General features: G+C 40.9%; 1 protein-coding gene across 6 annotated transcripts in view; it reads left to right on the top strand.

Moving 5' to 3' along the window:
• Positions 1–23,413, top strand: part of gpat3 (glycerol-3-phosphate acyltransferase 3) — a 75,404-nt gene that overhangs the window by 39,470 nt on the left and 12,521 nt on the right. For all 6 annotated transcript variants that reach the window (XM_072256327.1, XM_072256325.1, XM_072256324.1 and 3 more), the window contains exons 7-11: positions 12,892–12,985; positions 13,650–13,765; positions 15,418–15,473; positions 16,543–16,628; positions 18,290–18,418. In XM_072256327.1, coding sequence (XP_072112428.1) covers positions 12,892–12,985; positions 13,650–13,765; positions 15,418–15,473; positions 16,543–16,628; positions 18,290–18,418 — 481 coding nt within the window. The remainder of the gene's footprint in view (positions 1–12,891; positions 12,986–13,649; positions 13,766–15,417; positions 15,474–16,542; positions 16,629–18,289; positions 18,419–23,413) is intronic.

Genomic DNA, 23,413 nt, shown 5'->3' with positions numbered 1-23,413 from the left:
TCTTTGGACTGTGGGAGGAAATCAGAGCACCCGGGGAAAACCACGCATTCCACGGGGAGAACATACAGACTCCTTAGAGAATGGTGCTGGAATTGATCTCTGGAATGCCCTGAGCTGTACCTATATTGGATAGGCACAATAGCATTCTTGTTTCTCAGTATGGAGTGTGGGCTTATTCAGATTGTGCTGGATGATGTACTGACATTTGATGATTCATCATTGTAGGCGTATTCAATATACTACTTGTTTGTTTTATAAATGTTTCAAGAGAACATTGTTATTTCCAAAGATCCTTAATGAAAACAACTTTAAGGGGATTTTTGTGCAACAGCAGCATGGAAAATAATATGCTGAGCATTCCAAAAAGAGAGTGAAACATATTGGAGCAATTAATTGCTCGAAGTATGTGTCAGCTTCACACAAGGGAGCCCAATGCCATATTTTGCTAATAGTAACACGCACAAAGTACTGGGGGAACTCAACAGGACAGGGGTCATCTATGGAGAGGACTAAACAATGGATGTTTTGGGCCGAGACCCTTCATAAATCCTGATAAACCTGCAAAATCTCTTGTGTTTGCTATATTGCTAACAATTCTCTGCACTTAATCAACAACAACTTGCACTTAAATCAAAAACTGCAGATGCTGGATGTCTGTAATAAAAACTAAATAATGCAACACTCTGAAGATCAGGCAGCATCTGTGCAAAGGGAAAGACCCTTTTGAAAGAAGAGTCCTTGACCTGAAACACTAATACTATTTCATTCCACAGATGCTGCTTGATCTACTAAGTGCTTCCAACAATTTTTGATGAATTTACATCCTCAAATATTATAGTACCATTCACGTAATGAATTGGCTCAAGGAGTTTTACAGGAGTTTAGTACTGAGTCACATTGGGAGATATTGGGAGGGATGACCGTAAGCCTGGTCAGAGGTAGGTTTTAAGGAGTACATAAGATATAAGAATGGAATTAGGCTATTTGGTCCATTGAGTCTGCTCTACCATTTCATCATGGCTGATCCATTTTCCCTCTCAGCCCCAGTCTCCTGCCTTCTTCCCATATCCCTTCATGTCATGACTAATTAAGAATCTATTGACCTCTGCCTTAAATATACCCAATAACTTGGCCCCCACAGCCACCTACAGATTCATCAATAAATTCCTCCTCATCTCTGTTCTAAAAGGATGTCCCTCTATTCTGAAGCCATGTCCTCTGGTCTTAGACTCTCCCAGCAGAGGAAACATCTTCTCCACGTCCACTTTATCAAGGTCTTTCATAATTCAATATTCTGAATTCCAGTGAATACAGGCCCAGAGCCATCAAATGTTCTTCATATGACAAGCCTTTCAATCCTGGAATCATTTTCGTGAACCTCTTTCAAGCCCTCTCCAAAGTCAGCACATCCTTTCTTGCATAAGGGGCCCAAAGCTGCTCACGATATTCCAAGTGAGCCCTCACCAGTGCTTTATAAAGCCTCAACATTACATCTTTGTTTTTATGAATGCTAGCATCACATTAGCCTTCTTTACCACCAGCTCACCCAGCAAATGAAACATCAGTGAATCCTGCACAAGGGCTCCCAAGTCACTTGGCACCCCAGATTTTTGAATTTTCTCTCCATTTAGAAAATATTCTGTGCTTTTATTTCTTCTACCAAAGTGCATGACCACACACTTCCCGACACTGTATCCCATCTGCCATCTCTTTGCCCATTCTCCTAATCTGTTTCAGTCCTTCTGTAGCCTCTCTACTTCCTCCACATATTCCTGCCACTCCACCTATCTTTGTATTGTCTGCAAACTTGGCCACAAATTCATCAATTCTGTCATCCAGATCATTGACATATAAAGTAAAAAGAAGCCGTCCTAACATAGACCCCTGTGGAACATCACTAATCACTAGCAGCCAGCCAGAAAAAGCTCCCTTTATTCCTGTTCTTTTCCTCCTGCCATTCAGCCAAAGTTCAGTCCTTGTTAGTATCTTTCCTGTAATGCCATGGGCAGCCTCATGTGTGACATCTTGTCAAAGGCTTTCTGAAAACCCAAGTATACAACATCCACCAATTCTCCTTTATCTATCCTGTTCGTTATTTCTTCAAAGAATTCCAACAAATTTATCAGGTAAGATTTTCCCTTGAGGAAACCATGGCCTATTTTATCATGTGCTTCCAAGTACCCCAAAACCACAACCACAACAATGGACCCCCAACATCTTTCCAACCACTGAGGTCAGACTAACTGGCCTATAATTTCCTTTCTTCTGCCTCTCTCCCTTCCGGAAGAATGGAGTGACATTTGCAATTTTCTAGTACTCTGGAGCTATGATGGAATCAACTGATTCTTGAAAGATCAATACTAACTCCTCCACAATCTCTTCAGCTACCTGTTTCAGAACCCTGGGGTTGTAGTCCATCTGGTCCAGATGATTTATCTACATTTAAGACCTTACAGTTTACCAGGAACCTTCTCCCTAATAATGGCTACTTCACACATTTCGGCCACCAGACACTCTCGAATTTATGACATACTGCTAGTGTCTTCCACAGTGAAGACTGATGCAAAATGCATATTCAGTTCATCCACCATTTTCTTTTTCCCCATTACTATCTCTCCAGCGTCATTTTCCAGTGGCCCAATATCTCCTCTCGCCTCTATTACAATATATATATATCTGAAGAAACTTTTGGTAACTCTTTAGTATTACTGGCTAACTTAACTTTGTGTGTTGAAAGGCCTAAACAGAGTAGATGTGGAAAGGATGTTTCGCGTGATGGGAGAGTCTAGGACAAGAGGGCACAGCCTTAGCGTAGAGGGGCGTCCATTCAAAACAGAGATGTGGAGAAATTTCTTTAGCCAGAGGGTGGTGAATTTGTGGGATTTGTTGCCATGTGTGGCTGTGGGGGCCAGGCCATTGGGTATATTTAAGGCAGAGATTGATAGGTTCTTGATTGGATATGGCATCAAAGGTTATGGGGAGAAGGCTGGGAAATGGGGTTGAGGAGGAGAAAATAAAGGATCAGCCATGATTGAATTGTGGAGCAGACTTGATGGGCCAAATGGCCTTATTCTGCTCCTATGACTTATGGTTTTGTGGTCTATGGTCTTGTATATCCAGCACCTTCCAAACTGCTTCCAAAAATTCCAGCCATTGCTGCTCTGCCATCATTCCTGCCAGTGTTCCTTTCCGGTCAATTTTGGCCAACTTCTCTCTCATGGCTCTGTAATTCCCTTTACTCCACTGTAATACAGATATATCTGACATTAGCTTCTCCCTCTCAAAAAGCAGAATGAATTCTATCATGGGCCCTTAAAGATTTCTTTACTTCTAAGCTCTTTTCAGTTCTGGTTCATCGCACAACACCCACTCCAGAGTAGCTGATTCCCCAGTGAGCTCAACCACGAGCTGCTCAAAGAAGCCATCTCATAGGCATTCCCCTCAGGATCGAGCACCAATCTGGTTTTCCTAATCTACCTACATATCGAAATCCCCCAGGATCATCGTAACATTGTCCTTTTGAAGTGCGCTTTCTATCTCCTGTTGTAATTTGTAGACTACACCTTTACCACTGTTGGGGGGTCTGCATATAACTCCCATCATGGTCTTTTTACCTTTTGTAATTCCTTAGCTCTACCCATGATGATTCAACACCTTCTGAACCTATGTCCCCTCTTTCTAATGAGTTGATTTTTTACCAACAAAGCCACGCCACCCCCTCTGCCTATCTACCTGTCCCTTTGGTTTAATGTGTATCTTTGAATGTCAAGCTCCCAGATGTAATCTTCTTTCAGCCATGATTCAGTGATGCCCACAACATCATACATGTCAATCTGTAACTGTGCTACAAGTTCATCTGCCTTATTCCATTTACTTTGCGCATTCAAATGAAACACCTTCAGTACTGTGCTGACCCTTTGCGATTTTTGTCTGACTTTTACATTGCAACTTATCCTGTTGGCTGCAATTTTGACCTATCATCAGACTTTCCTTGCTAGCAGTCTCACTACACACTGTCTCTGTTTACAAACCAACTACCTCATCTTCAGCACTATCACTCCAGTTCCCATCCCCCCGCCAAATTAGTTTAAACCCTCCTGAATACCTCTAGCAAACTTGCCTGCAAGGATATTGGTCCCACTCGGGTTCAGGTGTAACCCATCCCTTTTTACAGGTCATACCTTCCCCAGAAGAGATCCCAATGATCCATAAATCTGAACCATTGCCCCCCACTCCTGTCCCTCAGCCACATATCCATCTGCTAAATCATCCTGTTCTTAACCTCACTGGCACTGGACACAGAGATTACTACCCTGGAGGTCCCGTTTTTCAACTTTCTACCTAGCTCCCTGATCTCTCTCTTCAGGACTCCCTCATCTTCCTTATCTATGTCATCAGTGCCACTGCATATCAAGACTTCTGGCTGCTCACCCTCCCCATTTAGAATGCCATGGATCCAATCTGATATATTCCTGACCCTGTCACCCGGGAGGCAGCATACCATTCGGGTGTCTCTATCGCACACATAGAAACTCGTCTCTATTCCTCTAATTACGGAATGGATTCAAGAGTTTAGGGTACAGACGTGAAAATGTGTCTGCTAAATTAAAATAAAGAGACTGGATTTAGAGATCCTTGTGGGGTGGGGTAAAATTATAAAGTTGAAGGTGGTTGTAGGAGGCAGATACGGTGAACTTATTGACAGATATGAAAACAAGGTTAAGTGTATTTTTAAAAATTGCGCATTTATTGTATATTGAGAGATAATTTTCTGAGGAAGCTTGGGCAGTTTGAAATTAAAGCACATGTTCATGCAATAGCCAGATTATACAGTATGTTTGTACTTTATTTTCAGTGTGGATGATAGAAAAAAATGGAGGGCTATATAGGAGGGAAGGGTTAGATTGAGCTTAGAGTAGGTTATAAGATTGGCACAACATTGTGGGCAAAAGGGTCTGTACTGTGCTGCAGTGTTCTATGTTCTTTGAAACAATGTGTTATTTTATGAGGTTACATACCTATTTTGGATTGTAAAACGTAGACACGAGGAAATCTGCAGATGCTGGAAATTCAAGCAACACACACAAAAAATGCTGGACAAAGGGTCCTGGCCTGAAACGTCAACTGTACCTCTTCCTATAGATGCTGCCTGGCCTGCTGCATTCCACCAGCACTTTTTGTGTGTATTTTGGATTGTATTGGGTTGTCTAATATAACCCTGTTCAACTCCTGATGTTGGCACAGTTGTGGAAGGTGTGAAGGTGAATAATTGGTATAGTGGAAGCTATTTCGCTCTTAGTTTGCTGTAAGGGAATTCCTGAGCAATAGATGCTTTCAGCTCATCTGAGAAAAAGGAAGTGATTCCAATGTTGGTGGAAGTGTGGCGACCCACTTTCTACACAAGTGAAGCGGCTCACAAAATAGCCTGTGCATGGGGAGAGACTTTTGTAATGCACCTCTGACGTCATTTCCGCCCGGAGAGGGCTGGAGGGGAACTGCTTAAAAGCCAGTGCCGCGAAGTTTGAATAAACGAGTCTCGAGTGCAACTTACAGACTGCGTGTCATTATTTCTAGCTCTGTGTGTAGCACATCGCTACAGAAGGAAATTTCTGTTACCAGAGTAACACACACAAAATGCTGGAGGAACTCAGCAGGTCAGGCAGCATCTAGGAAACGAGTACAGTTGGTGTTTTGGGCTGAAACCCTCAGTCCCGCCGAAGGGTTTCAGCGTGAAATGTCGACTGTTTACTATTTTCCTAGATGCTGCCTGGCCTGCTGAGTTTCTCCAGCATTTTGTATGTGTTGCTTGAATTTCCAGCATCTGCAGATTTTCTCTTGTTTGTTATTTACCATAGCGTTTTATATCTCATTAATTGCTAGTAATAACATCATTGGCAATATTAAATAACTGCAGATGATCATGCATTGACTTGGAAATGAAACAATCCCAAATATTTTTTTAAATAACATGATATCATAATACTTCTAATTTGGTGGTGAAGTAATTACCAACGTTGCAATAATGGTGCAGCTTGGATTCCAGCAATTGTTACAATATTAAAACAAAGCCGTTAAATTATATATATTACCCAGCCCCGCCCCCATTCAATTTTAATTCTTTCTTTCCAACACTACCTATTTTGACCCGTATGACATTTCTTTTCATCTGCAATGAAATTGTTCCAAAACTATTTATGACTATCCCACCCCTCCAATAACTATTAAGCAATTGTGAAACTTAACCTGTTGTAGCCACATGTAGTAGATTTGTCAGCCCTTCCTGGAGCTTGTCTTTGAAATTAAATGATTATGCTTTTAACTCTCTGATTTCTTAGTATTCCATTACTGTATGTAGTTATGGGCAAAGAATGTTGACACCTACCTTCTCTGTATATATGCGATGAGCATGATTTCTGCTGCATACTACATAAAGGGAATTCCTGATTTCATGAACATCAGTATAACTTCTGGGGTAATGCATTATGAAGTCCCTGTAATACATTGCATTATATTCATTAACAAATAATTTGCCTTCATAAATGGTTTCAATTAGAAAATGTTTTAGATAGTTTTGCATTTTTCTTGTTATAGCGATCCAGAATTTAATAATTAATCAGGTGTGTTTGTTTGACACTGCTTATTTTTCACAACTTTATGTTGTATTGGGGCTGTCACACCTTTTGTGGGGGGAGGGTGGATTGGGATGGTGAGGAGGCCGAGTGGTGGAGAATGGGTGAAAACTCTTACGTCCTACAAATATTGAATATAATTTGGAAGGAAATGAAATTATAACAGAAAGTAGCAGCTAGTGAAGTTATAAAAATGTATGTGTGCTATTTACTCAATTGGATTTCAGATATGGTTATTTAGGCTAACTAGGCTTCATGTCTTTGGCAGTCTTTGAATGGTCTTTCTGTTTTCCTTCTCAGTTTACTTAAGCTTCTTCTCTAACTTAACTACAGAAGAACAAGAGCCATTTTGTTCAATCATGATTTAACAGTACAAAACTATTCCAAAGCAAATAGCGCAGATTGCGAAATGTGTCAGCTTAATCTGAGTTTCAATTCCCTCCTTAATTATTTGGAAGAGCTAGTGACTTTGAAAGATTGCAAGAGCGATGAGCAGTTTTGCATAGTTGCGACAGCTTTCCTGCTCCGGCTAGTTTGTCCACAGAATTGATCAAGCCAGCCAGAAAGACAATAGAGTTTAGAGTTATTGAGATGTTCCATCATGGGAGACCATTCAGTTTATTATTTTCAAGGCAGTTGAAAAGGAACTCTTTAACTTAATCCCATCTTCATGTACCAATTCCATAGCCCCTGCATGTTGTAGCCTTTCAAGTACATATCAGTTTTACTAATGTGATTGGGTTTCTGTATCTACCATCCTTTCAGGCTGTTACAGACCCCTGGTGGGGGGAAAATGTTCTCTCCTTCTCCCTGCTAATAGGTTTGCATCATTCACTTCAAACTTATGCCTCTTATGTTTTTGGTTTCTCTGCTCATGGAACTATTTTCTTTGTATTTCTTTCTAATTCTTTGAATAAGTCTCTCCTTAGCTGACTTTTTTATAAAGCAAAAAATCTCATACATCTGATCTTTCCTCGTAGCTACACTTTTCTATTCTTAACAAGATCTTTGTAAACCATGTTTTCTGGCATGGTGAAGACAAAAACAGACTTGGAAATATGATAAGAGCCCAGTAGGTCAGGCAGTACCTATGAATGGGAATAAGCAGTTGACGTTTCATGAAGGGTCTGGGCCCAAAATGTCAATTGTTTATTCCCAACTGTATGTAACGCTCAGTTATATTGGCTCGTATATGTCTAGGGGAAATCCCACCCAGCTCTTGCCTGAACGCTTCCCACTGAGTCGGTTGCTGCACCCTTGCCGGGATGCTGCCTGACCTGCTGAGCTCCTCCAGCACATTGTGTTCATCGCTCTATATTTCAGCATCTGCGCTACCTCTTGTATGTATGGAGACATGGTGAGCTATTTTGACTTGCATTTAGTGACTTGAACTGTAAAGACATCAGACTGTTTCTAGAATGGATTTCAATAAATTCATTCCACCAGGACAATAACTAGTAGCAGAAGTTTCTTTATCCAGTTTGTGGTGCAGTCACGTACCAGATAGACAAGGAATGGAGAGGAATTAAGCATCTACTCCACATCCTCAGCCTAAGAAATTAGGCATGACCCTAATGACTCTTGGCCATTTTAATCAATGTTAGGAGAGAAAACATCTTATCCGGAAATATCACAGTTTAATTTGGCAGCTGCTGTATCCAAGGCTGCAAGAAATTGCAGAGAGTTGTAAATGTAGCCCAGTCCATTATATCATGCAAACCAGCCTCCTCTACACTAATCATTGTCTACACTTCCCACAGCCTTGAAAAAGCAGCCAACATAATTAAGGAACCCTCCCATTTTGGTCATTCTCTATTCCCCCTTCTTCCATTGGGCTGATGATACAAAACTTTCAGAGCACATACCACCATACACAAATACAGCTTTTATCTGACTATTATTAGACTCTCAGATGCTATAGAATGAGCTCTGATTCTCACAATCTCCCTCATCATGGCCCTTGCAATGTATTTGTCTTCCTGCACTGCACTTTCTCCATAATGGCAACATTATATTCTGCATTCTATTTCTCTGTTATTACCTTGTTGAAATTACATATGGCATGATCTGTTTGGATGGCATTGAAAACAAAAGTTTTCCCTTTGTACCTCAATATAGGTGGCAAAAATAAACCAATACCAATACTAGCATCCTTCAGCTGCTTGCCTAATTCCTACTGCATACCATGATATAGAAGGGGGCCTTTTGGTTCATTGAGTTTATAGCAGCAAGTGCCTGTTGCCCCCAACTCTTCCCCCCTATTTCCCTGAATCTATCCTCCTTCACAGGCCCGTCAAATTCTCACCCACCTACACTGGAGGTGATGTACAGGAGTAGTCAATCTACCTTTAGGATGAGGGATGATGCCACAAGCTCTGAGGAGGGAGAAGCACGTGTGACAGAGAGTATACAGACTTGATAAAGGCAGCATCCGAGGTGAGGATTGAACTTGGTGATGAGATGGCTCAGTAGTGCTGGTGCCCAAGAATGTGGTCACCTGCCTCAGTGACTATTATCCTGTAGCTCTTGCATCCACTGTGATGAAGCTTGGAGAGGTTGGTTGGTCATGAGGTATATCAGCTCCTGTGTGAGGAGTGACTGGATCTGCTCCAATTTGCCCACCATCACAACAGCTCAGTCTCAGATGCTATTTTGTTGGCTCCTCACAGAGATCTGGAAGATCTGGATAGTAACAATGCATATGTTGGGATGTTCTTCATTGACTGCTGTTCAGTGTTCAACACTGTCATCTCCTCGAAATTCATCATGATGCTGTAAGGCCCGGGCCTTAGTAACTCCCTGTGCAACTGGATCCTTGACTTCCTCAGTGGCAGACTTCACCTTATATGGATTGTCAATGACGTTTCTTCCACACTTAACTATCAGCACAGGTGCACCACAGGCCTGTGTGTTTAGTTTCCTACTCCAAGTATAGGTCCAAAACCATATTTAAATTTGCTGACAACACTAATCAGCATATGGGGGGAGATTGAAAATCTGATTAAGTGGTGCAACAACTACAACCTCTCACTTAATGTCAGCAAAACCAAAGAGCTGATTATTGACTACAGAAGGATGAGGCAAAAGGTCCATGAGCCAGTCCTCATTAGGGAACGGAGCTGGAGAGAGACAGTAAGTTTAAATTCCTTGGCATGGATAGTTTCATTCACCACTACTCTGAACTACAGACTCTCTTTCAAGTCGCTTTACAACTCAGCTCTCAGAAGAATTTCTATTTACAGTTTGTCTTTTGCACATTAATTATGTATGGTTTTCAAAAATTCTATTGTATTTTCCTGTAAATGACTGCAAGAAAATGAATCTTGAAGTGATATATGGTAACATTCAGTATATGTACTTTGATACATAAAAATTACTTTGAACGTTTTGCTGGAGCTCTGAGACAGCAGCACCACCTGCTGCACAGCTGTGTCACACCATTACCTTTTTCTCAGTTTGGTGGATGCCTTGTGTAGAGGTAATTCTTGTAACACATCGTAAATTAACAATCCAGCCCTTTAGTTTATTCTTCATGGTTTAATTTGAAATCTCCCTTAAGAGTTCTGTTTCAGCAGAAATACAAAAACTTACCATTTAAAATAAAAATAAGCTTTTATTTTGAAAGATTTACTCATAAGATTTTGATTAGTCTGGAAGAATTTCATCATATTCATCATGTCTTGGACACTTATTTTTGTCTTGTTGGCTCTCTACAAAGATCTGAGCTCTTGATGAGGTAGGAAATGATTAGTGTCATTTTTAGGAAAATTGGATGTAGGGGAGGTTTGATGGGCCAGCAGGGCTGTCTCTGTCCGCTCTTTCCATATGTTTGATTTTACTTTCCAAACTTCCTGTTAGGGTGAATTATCTAGCTGCTCAGTGAAAGTAATAGTTTCTGACATCATTGTTAATTTCCTGAGCACACATTATTTTTCTCCCCATAAATGTTAATGATTTTAATTAGCCCTGGTGGCAGTACTTTTAATTACTGCAACATTTCCTGTTCAATATGTTCAAAGTACATTATCATCACAGTATGTAGACAGTATACAACCTTGAGATTCATCTTCTTGCAGACAGCCACAAAGCAAAGAGAAACCATACAACCCGTTTAAAGAGAACTGCCACACAACAAGACTATCAGATGTGTGAAATAAATCATGCAAACAACAAAAAGCAAACAAATAACACAAATCACGAAACATCAAACCGTAGAGTGCCCAAAAGTGAGTCCACAGTATGTGCTTCCGAGGTGAGGAAAGCTAGTTCAGGAGCCGATGGTCACAGCCGCCGAGACAGTCAGTTCAACGTTGTGTTGATGGCTTCAGACCACAGCCGCAGAAGCAGTGCCATGCTGAAGTGCCACAATCAAATCCTGCAAATAGTAAACTGCGTTCAGCACTGAGGATATTAAATACCTAACCACAGCTGAAAGTGAGTCGACAGCCACAAGACTCCGAGGCGATTGAACCTAGCAGCGTGAATCCTGAAACTCCTGCACCTTCCACCAGCAGCAGCGACTGGGAGACTGGTCAAACTCAGACAGATGGCACCGAATACCCGTTCATTTTCCGCTCTCGTCCTTGTCGATTTTAATCTTGCTCAGTGCTTTAGTTGGCACAGAGTAATGGAACCAACCACAGGTTCATATTCTACCAATAGGGATCATCACAGCGTACACCCCCTTCAATAGTTTTTGTTCCAAGTTCAGCACTGGGTCCAGTTGTGCATCAGTGTGAATGGAAAGAATAAGTTTAGTGCTCACGAGTGCATAAATGGACAGTGCAGGTGTTGACTTGTGCACATGCATTATAACTTAGAGTTGCTTTGCTGCAGCAACTATTACTTGGCATTGAACATCAGCAGCACCAAGGAACTGATTGCAGACTTCAGGCGGACACAAACCAGTGCTCGTTGAAGGGTCAGCGGTGAACAGAGTGTGCAGTTTCCAGTTCTTGGGTGTCAAATTCTTGGAGGATCTGTCGTGAGCCTGACACATCATTGCAGTCATGCCCATGGCTCTGCTTCGCTAGGACTTTGAAGAGATTTGGTATGCCATCAAAGACTCTTGCATATTTATATAGATATACAGTATGGTGGAGAGCACTCTGACTGGTTGTTCACAGCCTGCTGCGGACGATCATGAGGCTACAAAGCATTATAGACTCAGCCAGCACCATCATGAGCATAACCCTCCACACCTTTACTTTACTTTACTTTACTTTATTGTTGCCAAACAATTGATACTAGAGCGTACAATCATCACAGCGATATTTGAATCTGCACTTCGCGCTCCCTGGAGTACAAATTAATAGTAAATATTAGATTAGATTAGATTATGAGGACACGCAATCCTCTTTTATTGTCATTTAGTAATGCATGCATTAAGAACTGATACAATTTGTTCCTCCAGAATTTAAGTTAAAAATTTAAATTATAAATCATAAACAGAAAATAGAAAAGGGAAAGTAAGGTAGTGCAAAAAAACCGAGAGGCAGGTCCGGATATTTGGAGGATACGGCCCAGATCCGGGTCAGGATCCGTTCAGCAGTCTTATCACAGTTGAAAAGAAACTGTTCCCAAATCTGGCCGTACGAGTCTTCAAGCTCCTGAGCCTTCTCCCGGAGGGAAGAGGGACAAGAAGTGTGTTGGCTGGGTGGGTCATGTCCTGGATTATCCTTTGAGGACATCTTCAGGAGAGAGTGCCGCAGGAAAGCTGAATCCATCATTAAGGACCCTCCCCATCTGGGACCTGCCTCCTCTTTAAGGAGGAGGGAGAAGAGTCTGAAGGTCCATACTCATTGACTTATGAACAGCATCTTCTCCTCTGCCATCAGGTTTCTGATTTGTCCATTTACACTATTACTTTCTATTACTTGTTATTACTTTCTTTTTCACACTATTAATTTATTCTTGTAAAATCTATATGTCTTCCATGCCTTTGCATTGTATTGCTGCCACAACACATTTCACATTATATGTCAATGGTAATAAATCTGATTCTGTGCTTGCACAGCAGGTGGGATGATTTGCACTGTTCATGAGAGTAAAGTGAGATTGCAGTTCATGAGGTAGCTTAAGCTGAGCTGTGAGTAGTAGCAAGGCTGGTGGTAAGAAATGCTCCAGACAAGGTGGCCTAACTCAGAACAGATCTGCAATTTCTTTAGTCTCGATAGGGAAGCATGAATTGATATGCTGAAAGTGCTGGGGGGTATCAGTTGTTAACAATGGGATCTTTTTAATCCATATTTTGTAATTGCAGGGAAAACAAACCAAAGAGAGGAGGTATTTGTGTAGCAAACCACACATCACCAATAGATGTCGTTATACTGGCCAATGATGGAGGTTATGCAATGGTGAGAAGAATAAATTGTGTAGTAAGCTATCCAAATAGCCCACTTCTACAAGGAGAATCCATTAATCCATTATTTAAAAGTATGCTTGCACTTGTGAATTAATGATTGAAGATGCTTAATTGCTACTTTGGGTGAATTTGCAGTGAGATTTAAAACTTGTGATCCTGTTTACCATAAGTAGTTTTTGAGTCTCCTTGGAGTTGTAGAGAGAGCGAGAAAGAGCACTGCACAGAAACAGGTCCTTCAGTTACTGAGTCCATACCATACCTCCCATCAACTACCTGTTTACACTCATCCCATGGCAGTCCTATTGATTATTCTCCCCATATCCTCATCAACTCCGCTGACATTCTACCCAGCCACCCTTACACCAGGAACAATTTACAGTGGTCACTTAACCGACCAACTCACACATCACTGGATTGAGGGAGGAAATGCACACAGTCACAGAGAAAATGTGCAAGCTCCACACAGACATATCTGGGCCCAGGTCTGAACCACAGTCAGCTTAACTACCTTGTGGCATAATGACATGCTGGTAATTTTAATTGTGTTTTCATACTCATGAAGTTTTGTAATTTTTGGTGTTTATTTTCTTTGTTAAGATGTTAACATTGACAGATTATTTACCTGTGCAAGGTTAAAATGTCCCATTTCTGAACAGGTTGGACAAGTTCATGGAGGACTGATGGGAATTATTCAGAGATCCATGGTCAAAGCTTGTCCACACATCTGGTTTGAACGTTCCGAAATGAAAGATCGCCAAATTGTATTAAAAAGGTTAGATTTCCAGCAACTTTGATGTGTGTTGCTTGAATTTCCAGCATCTGCAGAATTCCTCGTGCAAAGATTTAGTCACTGTTATCTCCAGTAATCTCTACAGATTTTCTATCTGTGTCCAGCAGTCCAGGAAGTGACTGAAGATGTCAGTGGAGAAGAACTGGAAAAATGTCAACAAACTGGTTTATAATTAAGGATTAAAGTGTTCACTAAATGTTGATTTAATGTTGCAGAATGTTTGTCAGTTGAAATTGTGGGATGCAACTTTAATTTCCTAGCTTTTGTGTAGTACCTTGTGTGTTAATGTAATAAGGTTTTTACTGAGGATATTGGTTATGGCCCAATGAGTTGTCTCAATCAGAAGCTCGATGCTTCAGGACCCTCTCCAGAGAAAATACCACAAATGCTGGAAATTTGAAATAAAAAGCACGCAAAGCAGCATTTGTGGAGAGGTGAGTTAATGTACATGCAATGTAGCAGGTTTTTACAGGTGTTATTGGTTGGTTATGAGTAAGTTCTATAACTAACCAACTTTGAATTAGCTTTGCATTGGTTATGGTTGCAGTTTAATTCAAGAAGTGGAACCTGGGAAAGTTACTCAAGTCTGATATGCTGGTAAATGAAGATCATGACTAATCCAAGTCCTCCAACCTGATTTGGTTCTATATCAGAAAGGATGTCCATCTTAGTGAGCCTCAGCTGGGTTTTGCAGATTTCGGCTATTCCCTTTGTGAGGTGCTTCCTGGCAACACCCCTGAATAGCTTGTATTTATTTTTGACTTTGCCCATTTACATTATTAAGCACTTTAGCTGGACACTTTTTAAAATCACATACTCAAGGGAATAGAAGTCTTAGTCCTGCTACACCCTCCTCTCATCAGCTAATTGAAGTTTATTAGCTCAGTTTCTGCCATTGAAGAGTCCTTTTCTGGAAACTCAGCAAGGCATTCTATGCTGTTACTTTTCCTCTTGTGTCTATAGCTTCCTGTTACTGTGTGGATGGTTCTTTGTGCCCTTTTAACCTTGAAATTGATGTTGCTTTCTCCAGGCACTCGCAGAACTCAGAATATGATTGTCAAGAGCCATTATTCCCCTGGACTTGCTTTCACGACTCTTCACTCCTATTTATGCTTCCCTACTGAGACAGAACTCCTTGGTGCTTATGAGCACACCCTCTCCCTGATGCTTCACATTGTGTCAATGTACCTGTTCTGTTAATTTGTTGTCCATTCATTTGTGTTCTTCACCATTACGGTGTACATAAAACTCTTTATTATTGAGGATAGTGGTTGAGTAAGATGAGATGGGGTTGCTGAAATGTCCTTGGCATCATGGATTTTGGAGCATTTAATTATTCGAATAAAAGGGCATCATTTTGAAGCATAAGATTGTTTCCGTCTATCTAAACAATTTCATTTGGTTGTCGAGTCTTTGTTGAATTATGTCTGCTACATAAGGCAATTAATTACTTTGCATGGTAGAATCAGATTTGTTTCTTTGAGGCAACGAATAATTCAAATTCACATACAATAAGTAGCAGGACATCTGAATACAGATTAGTAAAATAACTTGATCAGAATTTCATCTTCCAACTCCTCAAATGACTATTGAAGGTCATCTTCCCATGTATGATGAAGCTTCTCTTCTTACAGACTAGGTGATCATGCTGCAGATAAGACAAAGCTACCAATATTAATATTCCCTGAGGGTAAGGACATTTTTACCATTTGCTTCTTTATGATCAGAAATTTTCCTAAAAGGTATAGAAAATGGTATTTGAATTTATCATTTAAAAATGGTCTCTATTCCAGAGGTAGATTTTCACTCTCAGTAAAATTTTATAAGAAGCTTGTTGATGTCTGGGATTGGAATGCCTCCCATCATTGATGGATTTGTGGACCCAACATCTAATGTTATCTGAGCAATTCTGTGCTGAACTTGATTCAGTATCCAGAAAAAAATTCTATACCAGTATGTTAATGAAGTAGTCTAAATGCAAAAACAGCAGATGCTGGAAATTGAAAATAAAATCAGAATATGCTGGAAAAACACAACAGGTCAAGCAGCATCTATGGAAAGAGGAAATGAGTTAATGTTTTGGGTCGAGGCCTTTCATCACAGCTGGATGAAGTTGAAAACAAAGCAAGTTTTAAGTGAAGAAAAGGTTAGCGGGACAAGGAAAACAAAAGGAAGGATCTCTGATGTATTAGAGACCCAGGAAAGACTGAGTGATATAAATGGTGCAGTTGATTGAAAATTCTCCTTTCTATACTCTTACATTGAAGCTCAGTATTAGCTCAAAGAACACCATCTCAATTTTTGATTTGGCGTACTATAGCACTCAGGATTCAACATGAATTCATGATTTCTAATTTTTCCCTGTTCTGACATTTGCCATAAACCTGAAAGATAAACCCATTTTCTCTCCCCACAGACCCAATGATTATTCTAGCATTTACTACTTTTACTTAAAGGTTATTAAAATACTTTTGCAATAAATACTTCTGTTAGGTTGAATAAATTGCATTGCAACAAATGGGACTTTGTAATATCAAGAGGATATTGGACATTGAGCACAAAGGTTGAATAGGATGGGTCCGAGATTCTACTAAAGGATGAGTTGAGTAAAATTGCATTGTACATTCAACAGGATAGGATTGAGTTTATGCTGGACACTGTGTCATGATGTGAATGGAGCCAATCCAGGTGCTACAGTGACTGGAAGTAATCACATATCAGCTTGTCTTCTAATTGTGGGATATGAAATTTGCTTTCAGGTACCTGCATAAACAATACCTCAGTTATGATGTTTAAGAAGGGAAGCTTTGAGATAGGAGCTACTATCTATCCCGTTGCAATCAAGGTAAATTGAGAAAGGTTTTCCCAGGTCTGACTGTTACCTGTTTCAGTCTTTTATATGTTTTATCTTAATTAAATGATTAAGAGTGTATTTTGTGCCAAAGTCTAGAGGAAAGATCTGGTACAATAAAAATGGGACATGTTCTAGATGTGTGCAATATCTCTGTTCATTACAAAGGCACCTTATTGCAAGTTTTGTTTAGTTTTTTACTTTCAGTTTCCCAACAAGCAAAATAGCAGCACTAATGTCTGCTGCCCTTAATTCTCTTCTCTTAATCCTTTAAAGGGTATCTACTCTTAATAGTCATATGTGTATTTTATTTTCTGTTTCACATTTGTTTTCTATATTGAATCATTTAATTTACAGCTCCTAATGGAAACATTAGGAGCCACAAAGCAGAAAGCAGACGATAGAATATATAGATTTTTTAAAATCATAACTTTGAAGGAACTACCAATTAGTTCCAATTGTCTTGCTGTTTAAATTTGTATCGAGTATTTTTCCATTAGTTGTATTAGTTGTAGATCATAGCCAAGTGTTATGTTAAGAAAAGTCTCTTCATGTCACTGCACTTTTGCCGATTACCTTTATAGACATTCCAACCTGCAAAAACTCATTTCAGGGACGTAGCACCATCAATTTGCGGGAGACTTCTGGAACTTCTGGAAGAGGTGGGATGTCTGCAATAGAGTAGCTCCTTAGCAGCTGGCCAGCTAGTTTAAATAACATTAGCTATACTAATGAACGAATGACACCTGTTAAACTCACCTCAACATGTCTTTTACAGTCCTAACCCACCATGGGCAATAGAAAAGTCACTGTTGCAAACAGTGCAGTGATCAACACTGTCATTATTTTTGACCCCTATTAGGCAGGGATACACTTTAGTGTAGTCTGGGGTGAAGTACATTTTATATTTTCTTTTTTTGGAGCACTCGTCCATGGTGTGCACTTGCTGTCTCTCGCGCTCTCTCTCTCTCTCTCTCGTGCGCTTTCTCTCTGGTAGTCACTCTCGCTGTCTGTCTCTCTCTCTCTCTCTCATGCTGTCTCTTGTCGCTCTCGCTCTCTCGCTCTCGTGGTTGCTCTCGTGCGCTCTCTCTATTGCTGTCTCGCGCGCTCTCACGCTCTCTCATGGTCTCGCTCGCGCTCTTTCTCTCTCATGGTTGCTCTCGCGCTTGCTCTCTCGCTCTCGTCGTCTCTCTCACGCTCTCTCTTGCTCTCTCTCTCGCTCACTCTCAAAAAAATTGATTTTCGGGACATTGTATATAACTTGTGGGCATCAGGGTGTTACTATTAACATGCGGGAGACTCCCGGAACTTCCGGGAGAGGTGGGATGTCTGCCTTTACGTTGAATGACTTTTCCTTCCTATCTGTTTTAGCAGTTTCTTCTTATTAATCCATAACGACTCTTCATAAGGAAGTGATACCAAGTACGATTTTCATTTGTCATCAAATATTGAATTAATATTCTGTGTTTAAGGTCTATATTGTTTTCCTTTTTCACCCCTTCCCCTCCCATATGTTATTAAGATTACAGCATGTCTGGACAAGAAACAGAAAAGGCTGCTTGCAAAAACAGGCTAATTAGACTGATGGCAATGTGTAAGAATATTGACTGCATTAGTAAGTCCTTTATTGAGGGTTATTGTTTATTTTGTTGCAGTATGACCCTCAGTTTGGTGATGCCTTTTGGAACAGCAGTAAATATGGAATGGTGAGCTACCTGCTCCAAATGATGAGCAGTTGGGCAATTGTCTGCAATGTATGGTACTTGCCTCCAATGACTAGACAGGTATGTGACTGGTTTGTAACTGATTGTATTATGTGGCTTTGCAGATGCATAACAACATCCAATGTAATCTTTATATAAGGGAGATTTGGACTGAGACTCCCTCTGCCAATCCAGATGAAGGGTCTTGACTCAAAATACCAACTGTCCATTTCCCTCCATGGATGCTGCCTGACCTGCTGAATTCCTCTAGCTTTTTGTGTGTTACTTCAGATTCCAGCATCTGAAACATCTTGTGACTCCAGGGAACAAAGATTGTTGAACCAGAGAAAAATTGTAATACATTGCCTATTTTAAAACCACACATATTTTCCTTTATATTTAGATTTTTCTTCAGTTAGGTAATGAGTGTCATATGAAGGAGAAAGGTAGAACTGGTTGGAGAGTTGAATTTCTTCTGTGGTACAGGCTTGGGGTCACAGTGCCACATTTATTAGTGTGATGTAATTACAATGTGCTATTTGTATAGTTAATTCCTATTACAAAGAAATTTATAATGGGGAAAAGAAATGCCAAAGAAAGTATGTATAACTTTCAGGCATGTTTTGGTTATATAGATAAAGTGTAAAATTACAATGGTCTATCTATAACTTTTCATTGTTGGAGGCTCAAGGAATATACAGGCCCTTCCCAACTAATGACCAACTGGGAGACTGGCGTAGCTGGCAGCTGCAGGGCTGTAGCATCTCCTGCTACCTGGGAACTCAGTTTGTGGTTTTTATTCTGGACTCGTGAACTGTTTGGGTTACAATCCACGGAAATAGAACTTTGTTCTAACCTAGGAGATAACCTGCAAACCATAAGATATGGGAACAAAATTTGGATTTTTTTTCCAACTCCATTCTCCCACCTTCTCCCTGTAAACTCCCCCACCCCCACACCAATCAAGAACCTATCACTGCTTTAAATGTACCCAGTGACTTGTTCTCCATAGCTCTCTGTGGCAATTCCACAAATTCACCACTCTCTGGCTGGCAAAATTCTTCCTCAGCTCAGTTCTAAAGGGATGTGCCTTTATTCTGAGGCTGTACTCTTAGATTTGAGACTCTCCCACTAATGGAAACGTCCTTTCCACATCCACTCTATCCAGGCCTATCAAACCTTTTTGTTGGGTTGATTACAGAGTAATAACCTCTTCACTTATTAACAGCCCCTTTGTGACACTCTCTTTGTTAAAGTTACCCAGTAGTTCAAACAGTCAGAATAGTTAGGTTTGTGGATCTTGGGTAGGAGGTAGAAACGAGCAATGCGGAGTAAGGGAACTGAGCTTGGTGGCAGTGTATGGGAGTTCTCCACAGTTGATGAGGTTAGTAATGGTGTTGGAGATAATGCCAGTGATGTATTGGGCTGAGTTCTCTATTCTCTGTAGCCGCTTGCATTCCTGCAAATTCAGTTTGCACCAGACCATGCCACAACAGTTAGGTCACTTTCAGAAAGTATATCTGTAGAGGTTTATTGGCGTGTTCAGTGACAAGCCAATCTTCTTCAGCCTTCTAAGAAAGTAAAGATGCTGGCATGCCTTCCTTATGAATACGTCTCTGTGCTGGATCCAGGGCAGGCTTTCTGATATGTTCACACTGAAGAGTTTAAATCTGCTCTCCCTCTCCACTGCTAATCCCCTAGTGCAGTCTGGCGCACGTTTGCCCTCCTTCCCCTTCCCGACATATTTGGTGACAGCCAATCTGGATTTAATTCCCTCAACAATAATTAGCTGGCAAGTAATCAATGTCAACTTGACAAAGGAGACAGTTATCGACTTCAGACTCGCACCTCCCACATTGGCGGCACGGCAGTTTCAAGCTTCTGGGAGTGCACAATCTTTCATGGTCCCGGAGCACATCCTACACAATCAGGAACGCCTCTACTTTCCGAGGAGGCTGACTACGCACATCGATACTCATATCCTTCTACTGATACAGATTAGAGAGCATTCTAACGCGTTGCAACACTGCATGGTACAGAAACTGCACTGCAGCAGACAGGAGTACTCCACAATAGGCAGACAAAACTGTCTGATGAATCCCTGGCACCACCCTACTCGTCATCAAAGACATTTCTACAGTGAGGTGACAGTAAAGGGCCAGTCGCATCACAATGGTATTGTTTGTGCCACTGCTATCAGGAAGGATGTTACTTAGCATCCACGCCAGGCCCACTGTACAGGTGTCCCCCGTTTTCTGAACGTTCGCTTTACGAAACCTCACTGTTACGAAAGACCTACATTAGTTACCTGTTTTTGCTAACAGTAGGTGTTTTCACTGTTACGAAGAAAAGCAGCGCGCAATAAAAAACAGCGCGCGCCCCAAGCAGCCGCTCCTCCCCCGGATTCGGAACTGCATTCCAACCGGCGTTGCTTAAACACGTGTCTGTGAGCAGCTGTTTGTAAGATGAGTTCTAAGGTATTGGAAAAGCCTAAAAGAGCTCGTAAGGGTGTTACACTTAGTGTAAAACTAGACATAATTAAGCGTTTTGATCGTGGTGAACGAAGTAAGGACAATGTGAGTTTGGCTTGTGGAAGTTGACGAAGATGATGTTGAAGAGGTTTTGGCATCCCATGACCACGAACTGATAGATGAAGAGCTGATGCAATTGGAAGAAAAAAGGATAACAATCGAAACCGAATGAGTAATGATAAAGTACAACTTTAAATTTGAAAGGGTACGTCGGTTTGGGCATATTTGCAAGATGGCCTGAGTCCTTACAAAGAACTGTATGATAGAAAAATGTGCGAGGCTAAGCAGTCAAGCAAGCCTTCCACATCAGCCACAGCAGACGACGAACCCGACCTTTGACATCGAGGCAGGCAGAGATAGCAGAAGGTGACCTGCCTGCCCTGATTGACGATGAGATGACACCCCAGTGTCCTACCACCCCAACCCCTGGGCCGCGGACAGATACTGATTCGCGGAGAATGCAGCGGTAGCTGGGAGGCACACAGCACATCTTTAAGAAAAAAGATGAAATAAATATGCTAATTAATTAGGCGCTGCCCAGCACATAAAATTGTCGGCCCAGATCAGAGGCGATTGCCGATTGCATCGCCTCTGATCTGGGCCGACATTTACGTGCCGGGCGGCACCTAATTACTTAGCTTGTTTTTTTCGGTTTTTTTCTTAAAGATGTGCTGGATGCGTCCTGGCTACTGCTGTACCCCTGCATCCTTCGTGGATAGGTATCGGTTCGCTGCCTGGAGGGTGGGGGCCACCGCACCACCCAAACCTGCGACGACTCAGCCTAACACACCACCATTAGTGCGCTCTGCGCTGTCTTCTCGATTCCCGTAAGTGATACTACACTGTACATACATTATTTCTACTTTATATCGGCTGTATATTTTTACGTATTATTTGGTATGATTTGGCAGCTTCATAGCTTAAAGGTTACTGGAGAGTGCTTGCGCCGTGTTTTTGCCGACGGCGCTTGAGTGAGATTTCAGCTACGGAGAACAGTTCAGGCAATGATTGTGGAAAAGTATCTCTACGTTATATAGGCTGTGTATTTATCATATCATTCCTGCTTTTACTATATGTTACTGTTATTTTAGGTTTTATGTGTTATTTGGCATGATTTAGTAGGTTATTTTTGGGTCTGCGAACGCTCACAAAATTTTCCCATATAAATAAATGGTAGTTGCTTCTTCACTTTATGACATTCCGGCTTACGAACGGTTTCATAGGAACGCTCTACCTTCAGATGGCGGGGGAAACCTGTATTTAAAATCAGTTACTTTCCAGAAGTAGTAAGGCTGATCAAAACCTCCATCCACTAACCTACCATCCCTACTTGATCAGTTCCTGTCAGAGTCACCTAATGTACAGACACTCCTGTGCCTAGCATCACTTTATGGACATACAATTGATCTATGTAAATAAGCTGTCTTATATTTATTATCTAAATGAGTTTTCTTTTATGCTGCATTGGATCTGGAGTAACAATTATTCCGTTCTGCTTTACACTTGTGCATGGGAAATGACATTAAACAATAGTTTGAGGGATTCCATGGTTTAGACAAGTTGAGGAAAATGGAACAGATAAACGTGTCATTGTTTTGTATTGTTGTGACTGCCCAGGTAAGGAGATGGTGGATTTGTTTAAGGATGACCGAGTCTTGAACCAGAATTAAGAAATACTTTGTGAGAAATATTCGGTGCAAAAGAGGAATTGAAATTTCTCAGAGGACATTTTGACACTTCAGTTGTGATCCAAGAGGCTGATGAGGTTAAGAATGTAGGAGCATTGCCTTGGTTTCAGATCCCATAGTTTTTTTTTAAACAGACATAGATGTGTACAGGTTTAAATTGAATGTGGTTGTTTGAAGGTGAGTGATTCATCTGGAGTTACTGCTTGTTTATTTGTAGACTCTTGAGTTTGCAAGATTGAGAGATAATCTCATTGAGGTGTACAAAAATATTAAGACTTGACAGGCTTAGATGTTTCTCCTGGCTGGGGTGTCTAAAACCAGGGGGATAATTTTCAAAATCCGAGGAAGGCCACTTGGGGCAGAGGATGGTGAATCTTTGAAATTCTCTCTCTGTGATTGCTCTGGAGTCTTAGTCACTGAGGATTGAGGCATAGGGGCTGGTACAGGAAAATAGTACAGATATTAACCATGATCTTATTGGATAGTAGAGCCTGCCAGAAGGGCAGAATAGTTTAATACCACTTCCACTTCATGTGTTCACTGGGAAGCAGTTTTAGCAAACTTATAATGCAGGCTTTCCCCGCCATCCGAAGGTAGAGCGTTCCTATGAAACGGTTTGTAAGCCGGAATGTCGTAAAGCAAAGAAACAATTACCATTTATTTATATGGGAAAATTTTGTGAGCGTTCACAGACCCAAAAATAACCTACCAAATCATGCCAAATAACACATAAAACCTAAAATAACAGTAACATATAGTAAAAGCAAGAATGATATGATAAATACACTGCCTATATAAAGTAGAAATACTTTTCCACAATCATTACTGCACTGTTCGTAGCAAAAATCTCACGCAAG

This window comes from Mobula birostris, chromosome 4 (assembly GCF_030028105.1).
Source record: "Mobula birostris isolate sMobBir1 chromosome 4, sMobBir1.hap1, whole genome shotgun sequence".
Classification (NCBI taxonomy): domain Eukaryota; kingdom Metazoa; phylum Chordata; class Chondrichthyes; order Myliobatiformes; family Myliobatidae; genus Mobula; species Mobula birostris.
Note: the sequence above shows the minus strand (reverse complement) of the source record. Positions and strands in the feature narration are given on the sequence as shown.